Source organism: Triticum aestivum, chromosome 7A (assembly GCF_018294505.1).
Source record: "Triticum aestivum cultivar Chinese Spring chromosome 7A, IWGSC CS RefSeq v2.1, whole genome shotgun sequence".
NCBI lineage: Eukaryota > Viridiplantae > Streptophyta > Magnoliopsida > Poales > Poaceae > Triticum > Triticum aestivum.
The window spans coordinates 616,266,465-616,281,202 of record NC_057812.1 but is presented as its reverse complement, the minus strand read 5'-3'; the positions used below and the strand labels follow the sequence as shown (position 1 = coordinate 616,281,202).

Genomic DNA, 14,738 nt, shown 5'->3' with positions numbered 1-14,738 from the left:
CTCCGCAACTTAGGCTCTCATTGCAGCGGCCCGCCCTTATTTCGGCTTGAGGAGTCGTTTTCTCGCTATCTCTTTCGTCTGGATTAGCCTTTTAGTAGCCTAGTAGGTTGTTTGAGTTTCAGGAAAAGAAGAGGTGCTTTCTAAAACAGCCGTTACCGCTATGTTTTTTTCAGTAAGTTTTTTTAGAGCATCGTGCCCCATTGTCTGAATAAAGTGTGCGCCTAAGATGGTCGAGATAGATGACAACACCTTTTTATCCTCTTCCTTATCGAGAAGGCGCCTCTGATCTGTCCAAGAGCAATGCTCCAAAGCTAGAAAGGTTAGAGCAAGTGCTTAAGAATTGTGCTCTGGAAGTTGTGGATGACCCTCAACCAGCTCCGAATATGCCTCCTTCTTCAGCTGAAGCTCCTCAAGGAACCTGGGTTTGGTGAATGGAAGTTGGCCTTGGGAGATGCTTCGCTCCGAGTCCGACTAGGACGGAATGGGGGACCCAGGCCCTTCAATGCCTCCCTCCGGATCCACTAACTGAAATTGTACCCGGCCAGGGATGGACGTAAACTCGTAAGCTATCGAGGGTAGGGAGGCATGCACCGGACTGAAGAGACTGATTCCTTTCTCCGGACGCTTATATCCATCACTGTAGGACTTAGGTTTAAGCTTTCCCCGGCCCCTTTTCATCAATGGACTCCTAACATCTCGATTTCTCTTTTGCTAGGCCCAACACTAAAAAACCCACTTTATTACGATTACGAGGTTTATTCGAAGAGGGATGTGGGGGACGCTGGCGACGGGGATCTGCAGGCAGAGCAGCAGACCATCCTCGATTCCCTCTGGTCCGGAGTCGGCTGCGGAGGCAAGACGCGGTCGCCAACAGGAGATGGAAGCGCAAGAGCCGCAGAGAAGGCGGAGACTGTTCGCCTACATGGATGAGGTCTAGCAGGAGGAGGATGAGCTGGAGCCCTCCTACCCGCTCGTCCAACCGGTGCCCGGCACCGGCGTCGTGGACATCTCCGACGACGAAAAGTAGTTAGGGTAGTATGTAGATGTAGTGTGAAGGATTTCTTTTGCATGTTTTGTATGGATCTAAGGGATGAAATATGGAAGAGATGGATGCAAATTGGCTAATTTGAGGCGTGACTGATCACTGTCCGTGACACGTCCGTGTGCATTTGAGGGGCCGGATTTGCAAAATCCAGTTGTAGATGCTCTTAAGGGGTAAACTAGGAAAAAACTAATAATGCCGCATTTGGTGAGATCCCGTTTGTAAGCACAATAAATGTTTCGAGAATTCTTATTTTGCTGGATTTTGAGGATGCCCTCAAAGTCAATGATTGTGATGTCCATCATCATCCCTTCCGGAACCTTTTCAGAATAAAGGCACTTTGAGTTTCCAAGATAGGTTCATACCAAAACGACCGCAAATCAGTCTGAACTCTCTCAAACTTTGTGTCTTCTTTTCCTTAGGAATAAGCACTATGATTGTGTCGTTTATACCATCTGGCATGATTCTAACCTCCAAATATTTCAATACCGCGACCACCTTCTTTTTACCGAAAAAGGGTTTCCCTGCTTTATATTATAAATCAATCATTACCACATACACCCGAGCGAACTGACACAAACACACACCATCACGACACTCAACACATACACACACCTAAGGCAAGATACAAAGGTGTCGGGCACCCCGCACAAACTAAAGATGAGCTAAGAAGAACCGCTTGGAGCCACCGAGGAGGGGTGAGACGGACAATGACGACAAGTGATGTAACCCCGCGCTCACACCCCTCCGACACAGACACACCCCTGCTCCGCCAACCACCCGCACCCAAGCCCCCCCCCCCCCCCCCCCTCCACACACACCACACCCCACACACGAAGCCATGGCTGCCCGCCCACACTTGAGACGCAGGTTCCGGCCCAGAATGCCATGCCTCTCGCCGCCCATCATTTAGCTCATATTTGTCTAATACATGCTTGCTCAGTTAAGGGCTATTGCCCCCTGATTGGTTCTAATCGATTTTTTGTGTGTGTGCTTAACCAGGATATCAATGAACACTTTGTATCTACATACCTCAGGAATGTTCGATGCAGATAGACAATGTAGATTCTCAGCCATCCCATGAGGGCGGTGTGCTCATTTTAGTTAGTGGATCCTTTACTGTCCCTGATGCCATTAAGCGTAGATTTACTCAGTCGTTCTTCCTTGCTCCACAAAAAGGAGGATATTTTGTTCTGAATGATATCGCCGGTGAAGTCGTAAATCAATCTACAGAAAGTACCTCCATCAGTAATGAAGTCGTGAATGACAGATAGTCACCTCTCGGCAGTGCACTACTAGCTTTCTTACAAAATGCAAGTTTATCCATCTATAGATTATGTTTGCTTTTGCAACAGATGGGTGCAAAAAGTTGATCATTTGCGGATGTCTTAGCATTGTAGATACATGATGAGTGACTTCTTAAAAGGGCAGAAAACATCGGACAACTGAGTATGTCTATTATATGCATCTCAAAAACAGTCTAGTGAGTGAAAACACAAAATTTGATTGAGGTTATGCTATGCAGCCATCTGTTTCTGTTCCCCGTTCCGACAAAGTTGCTTCTCCTCTTTTCGAAGAACCATCGACCCAATCTCCCTCTGTACATTGACCCCTGAGCTATTCTATACTTTTGTATTGTCCCTGTACTCTGTTAGAAGGAATATTTGCAGCCTCTTCACAATAGTCATTGTCGCTTGCTTGTGTGACAGTTAGATGTTGACCAAGCCTCTTCATGGCACTCCATCCGCAGATCCGCTTACGCTTGCATCGCACCAATCTCTCAATCTTCATGATGCTCTGGGTTCTTCCTCAGGATCACAAAGCCCTCCAGAACTGGTGTCAGCGGAATATATCTACACGCAGGAACAGCAATAAGCTCAAGCAAGAATCAAGTTACTGAACATAAGATTCATTTCGAAAATGCTCTGTAATTACTTTTCAGTTGCTAGCTCAGCTTGCTCCCCTGCAGCAAGCACTACAGGCGTGTTGTACGTCTGGAAGCCAGTGATGGTCCTGGGACTTCCCGCCTGACCGACCACGTCGACTGCTTGGCCGACACGAACAGGCACATGTAGGGGCTTGAGATCCTCATCCACAGTCAGTAACATCCTAGGCTGTCCCCAGCAGAGAAACACACATTTCAAATCATGTGATTCTTCTTTAACTCTACCACTGAGTCCTTAGTACAGTAGGAGATACATACCTGCATAGCGAGGGCGAGGATGTATAGCATGTAGGGATACTTTTCGACGATGATGGGTTGCATGTCAAGGCATGCGTACAGAACGGTTGCAAGCCCAGCTAGTGCTACGCTGAAAAGTGACAACAATAACAACAACAACAACACCAACAACAAGAGCTTTTTGAAACGTGCTTCCAGTAAAACCAAAGGGAAACCATATGGGGCACATTACTCACGGAGATAGAAGTAGCCTGTCAGAGTGGCATGGGTCAAGTGTCAGCAAGCCCTTCCCAAGGTGAACAAGACCCTGTGCAATCCTCACCTGAAATCAAACGAAATCAAATCATCTGAAACTTAAATAACCACAGGAAATCTTACTAGTGTTTAAAACAAGGACATAATTTATTTATTTTTGCTGTATATTTGTACTTACACAATACAGATAACCGCCATATTGCTGACTTGAGAGCTTACGAAGCAATCCGGCTATACGTGCATTGTTTGTACCAGCACCTATCAAGCCCAGTGAGATGATTGCAGCCTGCAAGTACCGATTTGATCAAACATAATCTTAAGCTTCAAGAGGTATTAATATGCTATATATTGTGACGAAGTTGCTAACCATCGACACTGCACCGTCCGCATCATGGCTCAGTCTATTCAGTGTGTCCACAACAACCGCCTACATGATATGCAGACAGTATGAAACTAGACATCTGGAAGATACAATCTATTTACATCAAATATACCATAACTGCAGGCACTCAGTGAGCTAGAATCAAATAAGGAGCAAAGCATGTATAGTTGCCAATAATCAAGTAAGACCAAATAAGTGCCTAACAAAGCATGTTCTTCAAGCACATTCGGACCAAAATGGATGATGCAATAGATGAAAAACTAACAGCCGTGCATGTTCTTAGCCTATTATGCTTCCACTGGTATTAATATATTGCCAGTATGTGTGCAACCCAATAAATGTTTCCATTCAATTTCATGGTACATTTGAAAGGGCTTTTAATATCACAAAAGTATGACTCATTTCCATTTAATGTTATAGAAAAACAAGCAAGCTTATACAAAAATATAGGAGTACCTTTGGATTGGATATGCAGAGCATGCCAAGAGCAAGAGGAACTGCTCTTCTAATACTACAATCACCATACTGTAAAAGCTGCTCGAGGGACCGTACAGCCATTTCAGCTCCTAATCCTTCAGCCATGGCAATAAGAGCAATTCCAAGGACTGCTGGCCCTTGGTCACTTCCACCTTTCACAAGTTTATCTGAGCAACTACAAAGGAGCTCCTGAACCTGAAAATCCAAATGGCATGATTCATAAAAACTAGCTATGCATTGGACTTGGTATTGTACAGCCTCTCTGAAATTCATGTATCTGTTGAAGGCAAGTTACCTTAAGCACATTCCCTGTCCCAGCATATGCCAAAGACGTAAGAGTCAGGCCACAGTACTTCTTTAATGGTTCTTCCAATGTTTCAGAAACCTTAGCAGCAGTAGCAACTACCATCTCCTGATACAATGTTGTTAAGATCAACGAGATGAATAGGAAAAATGCATAAGCCTGTGCACATGCACACACATACAAAACAAAAGATATTTAAATATAAATCACATCGGCAGATGAAACTATTTTACAACAATGGAGAGAAACCAGCCAAAGCATGGGTTTAAGATATATCATAAAAGGATGTCCACAAGTATAAGGGCAGGCACCGAAACGATAGATACATGTTTTATAATTATTCTATGCTCCGCAACAAGAAAAAATTGTACAAGAAGCTGTGAATCTTACTATGGAGGAACAACAAAATTACCTGTTTTCCAAGATATAGAAGGCCAAGGGCAACTGGAAGTAGATGAATAATGGGCTCTGTAAGCTCTTTACTGTGATTTTTCAAGACAGATATGATTGACTCTGCAATCTCTTCATTGCAGGAACCAACAAACACCAATCCCAAGGAGATGGCAGAGAACACTAAGTCCTCCAAAGGTGTTTGGGGGTTACTCAAGGTACTTGAGAAATGTGATTTAAGCTGAAAATTCGGAAACTGTATCAATGCAAGATAATAAGGGTATTTCAGCTATAGGGGAATGTATTGAATTGACCTCGTCTTTCCGGGACCCAGCATAAGCAATACCAAGACCCAAGAATCCCCCGATCCGTGTAACTGATGCTGCACCCTTGCTATACTCAGAAATAAGAGCAAGTGCCTGGAAAACATAAGAGGTTATTAAAGCAGAGGGCTTGCATTAGAAGAGCAAGAGGATGGATACAGTAAGGTAGGTGGCACGTACATGATCCCGATAATTCTTCACACCAGAAGAGACAATGCCTATACCTAAAAAAGTTCCTGCAACGACATTAGTATCATTGCTGTGCAGGTACTTGTCAAGTTTGGGAAATCCTGAATCAGGATCCCACATATGTATCATTCCCTGAAAATGATGTGTTGTATTTAGTAGTTAGTACTGGCATCTTATCGTATCATCTAGTAATCTAAAAGGTGCATTTAATAGAAATAAGATTATATCAGTACCAGACTAGCTACTACACTGGCTCTCCAAAGTTCGTTGTTCTTGAATAGCAAAGAATCTGGTATTGCAGTCATGAGTTTGTCCTGCAACAAGAACATGATCTTAATATCTTTACTTTCCATAAAGATGGCGAGGAAATTCATAAGAGCTAACCTGGCAATAACCAGCATTCACAAATGCATTGACAAAAATTGCAGCCAAATTCGGCCTTGCAGAATCAAGGCTGGAGCTTTTGGTACCTCGGCTGCCAATCAGATGAACCTAACAAATGAGCATGTCTTTTAAATTTTAACTGGGGTGCTTAAACAAACTAACAAACTGCTCAAACAACTGAATCGGCAAATAACCTAACAAAATACTACCTTATATATGTCCTCTGGAGATTTTGGCTCCATGACACCAATATCCCGCGCAAGGATATGGTACCCCTTACTCAGTTTGGTGTTATAAACCACTTCCTGCAAAGCATTCTTCTCATTTTCATCTGCAACCATCTCATCATCAATCTCCATGCTTAAACCCTTCAATAAGAAGAATTCATTGATAAATAAAAATAAAAATCAAAGAATCTGCTGAAAGATTTAAACTATCTCTAGTATGGAATCTGTAGATACAACTATCGCAATGATCAGAATTATAAATCAGCAGACGATGGCAAAAATAGGTAACTTTGCTTCTGTTGCATGTCTGTGAGCATGGATGAGACTCACATAGCGTGCTATCATAAATGCAAATTGCTGCTTCAGTGAGAAATCTTTAGTTTCTGCAAATACCTTCTTCATCTTCACATTCTGACCACAGTACTAGAAGACATTGAAATCGATGTTAGTGTCATTGAATTTCGGACCTCAAAATCGCAGGCATAGTTCATTCACCCACCTTGTGGTCGTTGACCAAAAGCACAATCCTTAAAGCACTTCCAAGATCCCTAAACTTCATATACATGTCATAGGCAATGTCAAGTGTGGCCTTATGGTCGGGTGTAGATAAGTATCTGCAGGTTTCAGCCCCAACATAACAAGTGTTCACAAGTTTAATATCGATAAAATTGGAGAACACATAAATTCATTCACGTACTTTGAACAACTAGTCAAATACAAGCATGCCCTTTTGTAGTTGGTAGAGTCAACAAGATGAAGTAGCCTCATAATGTATTCTTCTTTTTTTTCATCTGAAAGCAACTCAAGGTATCCAACCTATGTACAAAGAAATATCATACTTCAGTTGCATCACAATAATTATAGAACTGATCCATTAATACAAACAGAAATATTTCACCAAACCTTCATCAAAAAATCCAGAGCTTCAGTTTCAGCATTATGCTACAATAACAAAACCCATCAAACTCTCAATCCATCAATGAATTAATCACTATTAGCTTTCTTTTAAAAAATTACTATTGGTTATCAATTAGAGATTAGCATATTTCACATAAGTTAATATTTTTATATGATGGATTAACAAAATGAAACAAATGCAACACACAAAATCTTATCAGAATCAACCTTCATGTGAAATTTGACAATTTCCAGCACTAGTTTTATTTTGGATTCAATTGGCGTTGATGAGTCATTGAACTGCAAAACAAGAAAATTTTAGCATTATAAATGTAAGACCAAGAATAAAGTTTGCATATTTAAGCCCAACTACATGGAACAACTAATACACTACAGCATAGATAACAAAAGAAAAAGTTGATGGAACTTCTTTTCTAACAAGATTGAATGCATTAAGAGATAGCAAACCAGCAATCACAACTTTAAGAGTATTGTCAGATGGGGAGCCACATAAATCATGGTACATCAACCAGTAAAGTATATACTAATATACACACTGACTATAAAATCAAGAGGTTCGAGGAAAAACAATCAAAACACTTTCGATTTCAATAAACATCTGGACAGAAATTGGATGTCATACTACTGTGAAGAGTGCCAGGGGCGGGCCCACTTCAATTCATTGGTATTCAGTTGAATACCCATTATTTTTTGCCAAAAACTATGTTAGCGTATACAATGTACATGTTCAGGAAAAACTGAACTAACACAAAATGGCATGCCATCCGGACAGAAAGTGGATATCATACTACAGAACAGGGTACTATGAAGAATATATAAGAAAACATGCAATACAAATGATGAAGTGGATTAGGATCTAACCTTCCATTCTTCTCCAATTTCAAAAGCCAAGTTTCTGGCGAACAAGACATTGACATAATTAGAGCCCACTATATGAAACAGCTTGAGCCTCCGCAACAAAAAAAACTTAAGAGCAATGCTATAACCCATTAATTTCCAAACAGTATAGCTTAGATTTGACATGGCAGAGTGACTAGGATGGTAAGCGAATAACATTTAAACTGGAACAACAAAAAATTACTTGGAGTGATTCTTTAGATTTAGTATTGTATCTGAGCCAGCATATCAAAAAGAAATTCACATCACGTTGTATTTGTAGCTACAAGGATGGAAATAGCTTATAGGAAGACAAAATAGTAAATAATGCTAATAGGGAGCTAGTTACAACTTACAAGTAACATGAAGAGAAAAGTAAGGTTGGAATTACATCCAGGGAAGCTGGATGCCATTACCTCACGTATTCATGACCCCATGAACATATATCAACTAAAGAGCCCATCATACAGTACTTCAGGCTTTCCTAAAACAAGAAAAGGAAGCAAAATTTAGCAAGAGAGCCCTATACAGTAATGGTCAACTAAATCTAGATGCTCATTTCAGTGTTCAGCTTTCCAAAAAAGCTTATGAAGTAGTATAATGGAAGTTAGGTGGTTTACGATGAGGGAAAACCTGTATAAAAGTAAATGTAACTACATGTAGGTTCTGGTGTTAAAATATCCGAGAAAAGAAAAGGACTGGGTGCCTGTTAGCTATCTGGTTTGTGTCAAAGCATAACACTGTTGAAGTTGCTGTGACAGAGATCTGGTTCTCTCGCCAGCAACATTGGGCACAGGATGATCAATCCGGAAGTTAAATAAATCAATTGATGGCCCATGTGTTAATGTCGATAATGGTCGAATAGGGGAACATAGGATGAGTTATGACCGAGCTACAGGTAGGTTACGATGAATACTACTAAATTTTTAGTGTGTTCAAGTTAGTTACAGCATAAGTGTATAACAGAGAGATGAGGCCGCTAATCTAGATTTTTGTTTGGGGCCTTCACATATTTGCTCTTTGCTTATGCCATCTAGTCTGCTTTTAAGATCAGTATTTATGAGTGCTTTAGTAAACTCTAACCACTATGAACTAGAAATAAATGAAAACTATTTGTAGAGTATATTTTGCTCAGAATTTCCCATGATGGTCATTTGTAGAACAGCAAGATATATACTAAATTACTAACAGAAGGAAATGCACAAATGATTGAACAGTGCTTTGGTATTTCTGCATACCCTTTCTCCTTCAGCAGACGCTGTCAAGGCCAATACTGACAGAATGTCAGCCATATGTTTCTGCACAATAAGAACAGAAAATCATAAGCACCACAGTACTTAAGCTTGGGCCAACTGAGACATTAACAATCCCTTGATACCTTCTGTGCAGGATCCCGCATTCTCTGAAAGCAAGCCTTGAGAGTTCCGTAGTGTGCACGGAGGAATTTGAGTGGTTTCGGGACAGACGTCATTGAGCTTGTCGCCGCACAAACCTCTTTCCTGTTAAGCATTAATTACAGTTAACTATGAACTGAGAAGAAAAATGGCATATTAGCTGTTTGAGGAATGCAGTGCTGCAGTCAATAGTAGCAGTAGGATGCAACATTCGAAATGAACAAACCAAACCAAATATCCCATCATAACATGATAGGGAAATTCGACAGCGAAAGCATGACGCAATAGGAATTTTGATTTCGTAGTATCCTGTCCCAACTTAAGAGCAGAGGGACGTAAGGAGCCTCCAACTGGGCCCAAAATCGGTGCCCTTGCAAAATAAGCAAACCAGCACTACCAAAAACCAGAACAGAATCCCCGTCCTCGCGAATTTTCATGACAGTGAATTTCGCAGAGCATAACATTTCCCATAAACTCGCCTGCAGATTGCAGTACATACCGGTAGGTAAATCGAGCAATCAACCCAGAGATTAGGGCGCAGGAGACAACAAACTAAGCAGCGGCGCAACAAACATTTGCATGCGAATCGAGAAAACGGATCACGCGGAATCTCGTTTTCGCGCCTACAAAATGGCCATCCAAAATTGACAGCGACGCGCCTGAATCCGAACCGGAACTAAGCAGGAGACCAGAACCGAAACTAACCATAATTGACAGTGGTGCGGGAGACTAGAAACAGAGCAGCAGCGCCCGAGCCGAATTTGGTTTTCGCGCCCGAATCACACGGAATCTGGTTTTCGCGCCTAAACTGGCCATCCAAATTTGACAGCGATGCGGCCGAATCCCGGGGGAAGTTCAGAAGCGGCAGTAGGCATTACCTCAGGGTGTCGATGGCGCCTACCCGGAGGCGGGGGTCGCGGCTCTGCGCCCGCTCCACGCAATCCTCGAGACGCGCCTTGAGCTCGCGATCCTCCTCCGGCTGCGACAGGCACGAGACGCGAGTCACGCGGCCGCACCCGTAAGAGAGAGGACGAGCGGCGCCCCCGCCCCGCGGGGAGGAGGCAGAGGAAGAGAAGGGAGAGAAGCGGCGGGGTCGTCGCTGCTCACCAGATCGTCCCCCTTCATCTTCCCCATGCCCTTGCCTGCTGCGGCGGGGCGGGGGAGGCGGGGAAGGGGCGGATGCGGGCGCTCCGCCACCGCGGCTGGCGCCCTCGCGCGGCGAGGTAGGGTTTACGAGGGGGTTCGGGGAGTCGCTGGGGAATCGGAATGGGAGGGAGGGAGGATTTGAGTTGGCTGGTGTGGTGATCTTTCCGGTGAGGGCTGGGGAGTCAATCCAAGTAAACGCGAAGTGTTTATATATCGAGCCAGCTGGCGAACGGAACGGAACGGTTATTAATCACGCGTGTGTTCACTTCACACGAGCGAACCGCCTCTTGCTTCTTCTTTTTTTTTTCAGGGAGAACCGCCTCTGGCTGGGTTGTTACGGGTGAGGAGTGAGGAAATGTGTAGTGCCCCGAACGTGGAAAACGCATGTAACAATTTTTTTCCGAAAATAAGTTAGCACAATGGGTGTTCAGATGGTCCCGACTTTTTTTTTGCAATGAAATTATGGTTCAAAGTCATTTTTAATGACCGTGGAAACCACATGCAAATAGTTGTCAAGAAAATCTGATTTTTTAAAAAAAAAACTGAAAATATATTAGCATAACAGGTGTTCAAATGGACTTGACTTTGTTCACACGGAATTTGGGGTGCAATGACATTTTTCGTGGAGTTGTAATTACTGATGAAGCTACAATGCAAACTGGTGGCCCATATTCTATTGGCAAATGATTGGGATCAGGTGATTGATCTCAGTCTTTAACAGTCACTCGTTGTCAAGCATTGACACTCATCACCTTAATCGACACGTATGCCCATGGTATACCGCACACACCTTATTCATTTGGCTCTCCATAGAAACCGCTCGTTTGTTCCTCGGTTCCCCATCTTCTTCTCCGCATGCCAGTGTTTCTTTGTTCCCCGTCGTCTTCTTTTTGCATTGGCTCCTTCAGCTCATAGCTTCATTGAGAGTCTTTCCCTTCTTACTCCCCTCCTTTTTTTTCCTTCTTCTCTCCCACAATTTTTACCATTCTCTCGCCGAGATCTGCGACCAGGTGCCACATGATAGTGTTGCGGGGTTACCGGTGATACTGCGGGAAGGAGGCTGACAACTACTACAACTGACGTGTGATGTGAGGAGCGAACAGAGCTGCCATGAGAGGACAACACTGGTGGTGGCCGTCGGTGCTGCAACCGGTCAGCGTTGATGCTAACTAGTGGTTGTTTGTGCTGCAACTGGTCGCCTTTGGTGTTATGACTGGTCACCACCGATGTACGAATGGTGGTCGTCGATGTTGCGATCGGTCACCGCCGTGCTACAACCGGCCACAACCAATGCTATTGCGGTGCGTCGATGCAATGACTAGTGTCGACCAAAGCTAAGACCGATCATGAGCAAACTTGCCACTAACGTCGACCGATGATGTGACCGAGGTCGACCAAAGCTACGACCGATCACGAGCAAAGTTGCGAACGTCGACCAATGATGTGACCGACATCGACCAAAGCTGCAACCGATGTCAACCAAAGCTGCAACCAACGTCGACCAAAGCTACGTGTGACGCCAACTATTGTTGCAACTAGCGTCCACCAAAGCTGTGGCCGGTCACGGGCACAACTATGAGCTGAGGGCGGCATTGCTTTAGAGCGGGATGTTAGCTACTTCATCGTTGTCGGTGACAGAGCAACGACGCGGCAACCCCAAATTTCCCCTGCGCGAGAGCGCGCTGGAGGCGCGCAAGATGCGGCTGGGTTCCTTTTTTCTCGGCGGCCAGCGTGCTGATGTGCGAGCTAAGAGTGAAGACAAGCAGAACACTTTGATCGAGCGGTTGAGTGCGGGACAATCTTGCGTCAGAGATGATTGATTGGTGCTAGCTATCGGTCGGCCAACGACTAGCACTGCCCTGTTATCTTTCGACAAGACCCAAAATTTCTCTCACGCCTATTGTGTTGCAACGAAACTAAGCGAGTCATGGTCAATTTCGCTTAAACGAAGCTCGGCCATTGGTTGCATATAGCGGACCCCTTCTAACTAATGTGAGGGTATCCAGGTATTTGTTAGTTGTATTTATATTTTTAGTATATATATGGCAGAACAAAAATATCAATATTTTTAGTTATTGAAATAAATCCAAAATAGTTCCATGATTTAAAATTTCAAATTAATTTTTAAAATATTTCTTATGAAAGTTCAAAAGGGATTTTAGTGCACTTTCTTGAATTTTTAGTTCATTTTTGAAATAATTTCAATGGCGTTTCAGAAAGTTAAATTTGAAAACAAAGATGAACTTTCATCATTTAAATATTTTTATAATTAAAATTTAATATATTCATACATATCAATATTCTAGTCATATTTCAACCAGTTTCAATAACTTAGTCATATTCAACCACTTTCAGTTGTTTCAAAAAAACTCATAATGTTTAAATGCAACCATTTTCTTGCGGGTTGCCTGCCCCGAAGTATATATCATGCATGTTATATGTGACAATATAGTGATGAATATTTGATCGAAAATAGTATAAATGCAACCAACTCCCTCATTAGGAGATAGAGTGGAATATTGTTCAATGATAAACTTGGTTTGTGCATATTACTTTAGTTTTTGATGTCTAATGAAACTCAACTAGATCTAAAAAATATATTTTTATTGTAGCTGGCATATATTTTAGTTGCACTGCAAAAAGTAGAAGAAGAGAAGGGGAATAGGTTCTTAGGATGTGAAACAGGTGTTGGAAGATTATGCCATCTCCTGACACACAACAAATATCCACTTGCTGCTTCTTGGGGAAGCTGGGAGAGTCCACGAGAGGAGTGTATTAAACTAGAGAAAATTCCTTATTTGACACTGTCTTAAAATCTGGTTCCTTATTTGACACTAGAAAAGTTATTCTTCCCTATTTGACACTAGTCCTAAATTTTATTCCCTATACGACACTTCTGTCCATTTTGAGCCTAAATGACACCTTTAAAGACGATTTTGCCCCTCATGCGGTATGTGTGTGCGCGCGCGTGTGTGCTGTTGCGTGTGTGGGTGCACGCGCACATGTGTGCTGCCGCTGCATGTGTGTGTGCATGTGTGCTGCAGTGTGTGTTTGCTACTGCGTGTGTACGTGCGCGCGCGTGTGTGTGCTGTTGCGTGCCTATGTGCTGCCTGTGTGTGTGCTGCTGCTGCGTGTGTGTGTGTATGTGTGTGTGTGCTGCGTGCGTGTGTGTTGCTGCGTGTGTGTGCGCGTGCATGTGTGTTGCTGCGTGTGTGTGTGCGTGTGTGTGTGCACGTGCGCGTGCATGTTGTTGCGTGTGTGTGTGTGCACGTGCGCGTGCATGTTGTTGCGTGTGTGTGTGTGTGCACGTGCGCGTGCGTGTTGTTGCATGTGTGTGCGCGTGCGTGTGTGTTGGTACATGTGTATGTGTTGCTGCGTGTGTTCTCTTGCCCTCGCACTGATGCTGCGTGCGTGCGCTATTGCCCCTCACACACATACCACATGAGGGGCAAAAGAGTCTTTTCATGTGTCATTTAGGCTCAAAATGGACGGAAATGTCATATAGGGAATAAAATTTAGAACTTGTGTCAAATAGGGAAGAAAAACTTTTCCAGTGTCAAATAAGGAAACAAATTTTAAGATAGTGTCAAATAAGGAATTTTCTCATTAAACTAAGGTATGCTATTCTTAACTACTCCTTTCGTCCCATAATATAAGATCTTGTTACATTCAATATATGAGTATATTTTATATAATAAGATCTTATATTATGGTACGGAGGGAGTACATGTGTATTAAATGAACCAATAAGTATTTTATGTTAATTGTGTTGACAATTTTTGTTGTGTGTAGACTTACATTTTAGTGGCATTGCACAACAGAAGTTGACCAAAGGGTTTATGAAGTAGGATAGAGATCGGTGAGAAAATATGTCCTCTATCTAGTTTGTTAAGAGGATCAACTGTGAAGTGTGTAGCTTTGGTTAGTATTCTTGAATTGTTGGTTATGAACTGTGTAAATGTTGTGAACTGTGTGAATGTACATGTGAATTGTGTTAATGAAAATTAATGTGTAATTGAATGAATGTGCATGTGTATTGTGTTCCTATCTTTTTGTTAATTTTGTTTGCATAGATGGTAACCATACGTAAATAAAGTGTGGGAATGCATTGCTGAATGGAATCGTTACCACTGACCGGCTGGTAGTCAGTACTAATACCACATCACTGATCGGCCTTGTGGTCGGTCTATGATGAACATTGAAGGAAATATGTCCTAGAGTCAATAATAAAGTTATTATTTATTTCCTT

General features: G+C 42.7%; 1 protein-coding gene across 2 annotated transcripts; it reads right to left on the bottom strand.

Annotated features, from left to right (window-relative positions):
• Window positions 1-2,479: 2,479 nt before the first annotated feature.
• On the bottom strand, window positions 2,480-10,680 carry LOC123148668 (26S proteasome non-ATPase regulatory subunit 2 homolog A). 2 transcript variants are annotated; one of them, XM_044568158.1, is made up of 25 exons: window positions 10,451-10,680; window positions 10,222-10,322; window positions 9,328-9,448; window positions 9,188-9,247; window positions 8,366-8,433; window positions 7,935-7,968; window positions 7,281-7,352; window positions 7,059-7,097; window positions 6,853-6,971; window positions 6,655-6,769; window positions 6,486-6,578; window positions 6,138-6,296; window positions 5,929-6,036; window positions 5,778-5,858; window positions 5,536-5,676; window positions 5,347-5,451; window positions 5,055-5,273; window positions 4,634-4,750; window positions 4,318-4,533; window positions 3,847-3,906; window positions 3,658-3,765; window positions 3,461-3,546; window positions 3,246-3,354; window positions 2,978-3,156; window positions 2,480-2,895 (listed from the first exon to the last, which is right to left on the bottom strand). In XM_044568158.1, exons 1-25 carry the CDS (start codon window positions 10,475-10,477, stop codon window positions 2,823-2,825), a joined length of 2,610 nt encoding a protein of 869 aa, XP_044424093.1. In that variant the 5' UTR covers window positions 10,478-10,680; the 3' UTR covers window positions 2,480-2,822. The 2 variants fall into 2 exon arrangements, with proteins under 2 accessions (XP_044424093.1, XP_044424094.1); XM_044568159.1 differs by having other exon boundaries at window positions 6,549-6,578.
• Between the last annotated feature and the right edge of the window lie 4,058 nt (window positions 10,681-14,738).

Coding starts and splice junctions, on each gene's coding strand:
- LOC123148668 (XM_044568158.1), bottom strand. CDS start 10,477: ATGGGGAAGATGAAGGGGGACGATCTG. Junction 9,248..9,327: donor TGCGGGATCCTGCACAGAAG/GTATCAAGGGAT, acceptor CTTATTGTGCAG/AAACATATGGCTGACATTCT. Junction 3,766..3,846: donor CGGACGGTGCAGTGTCGATG/GTTAGCAACTTC, acceptor CGGTACTTGCAG/GCTGCAATCATCTCACTGGG.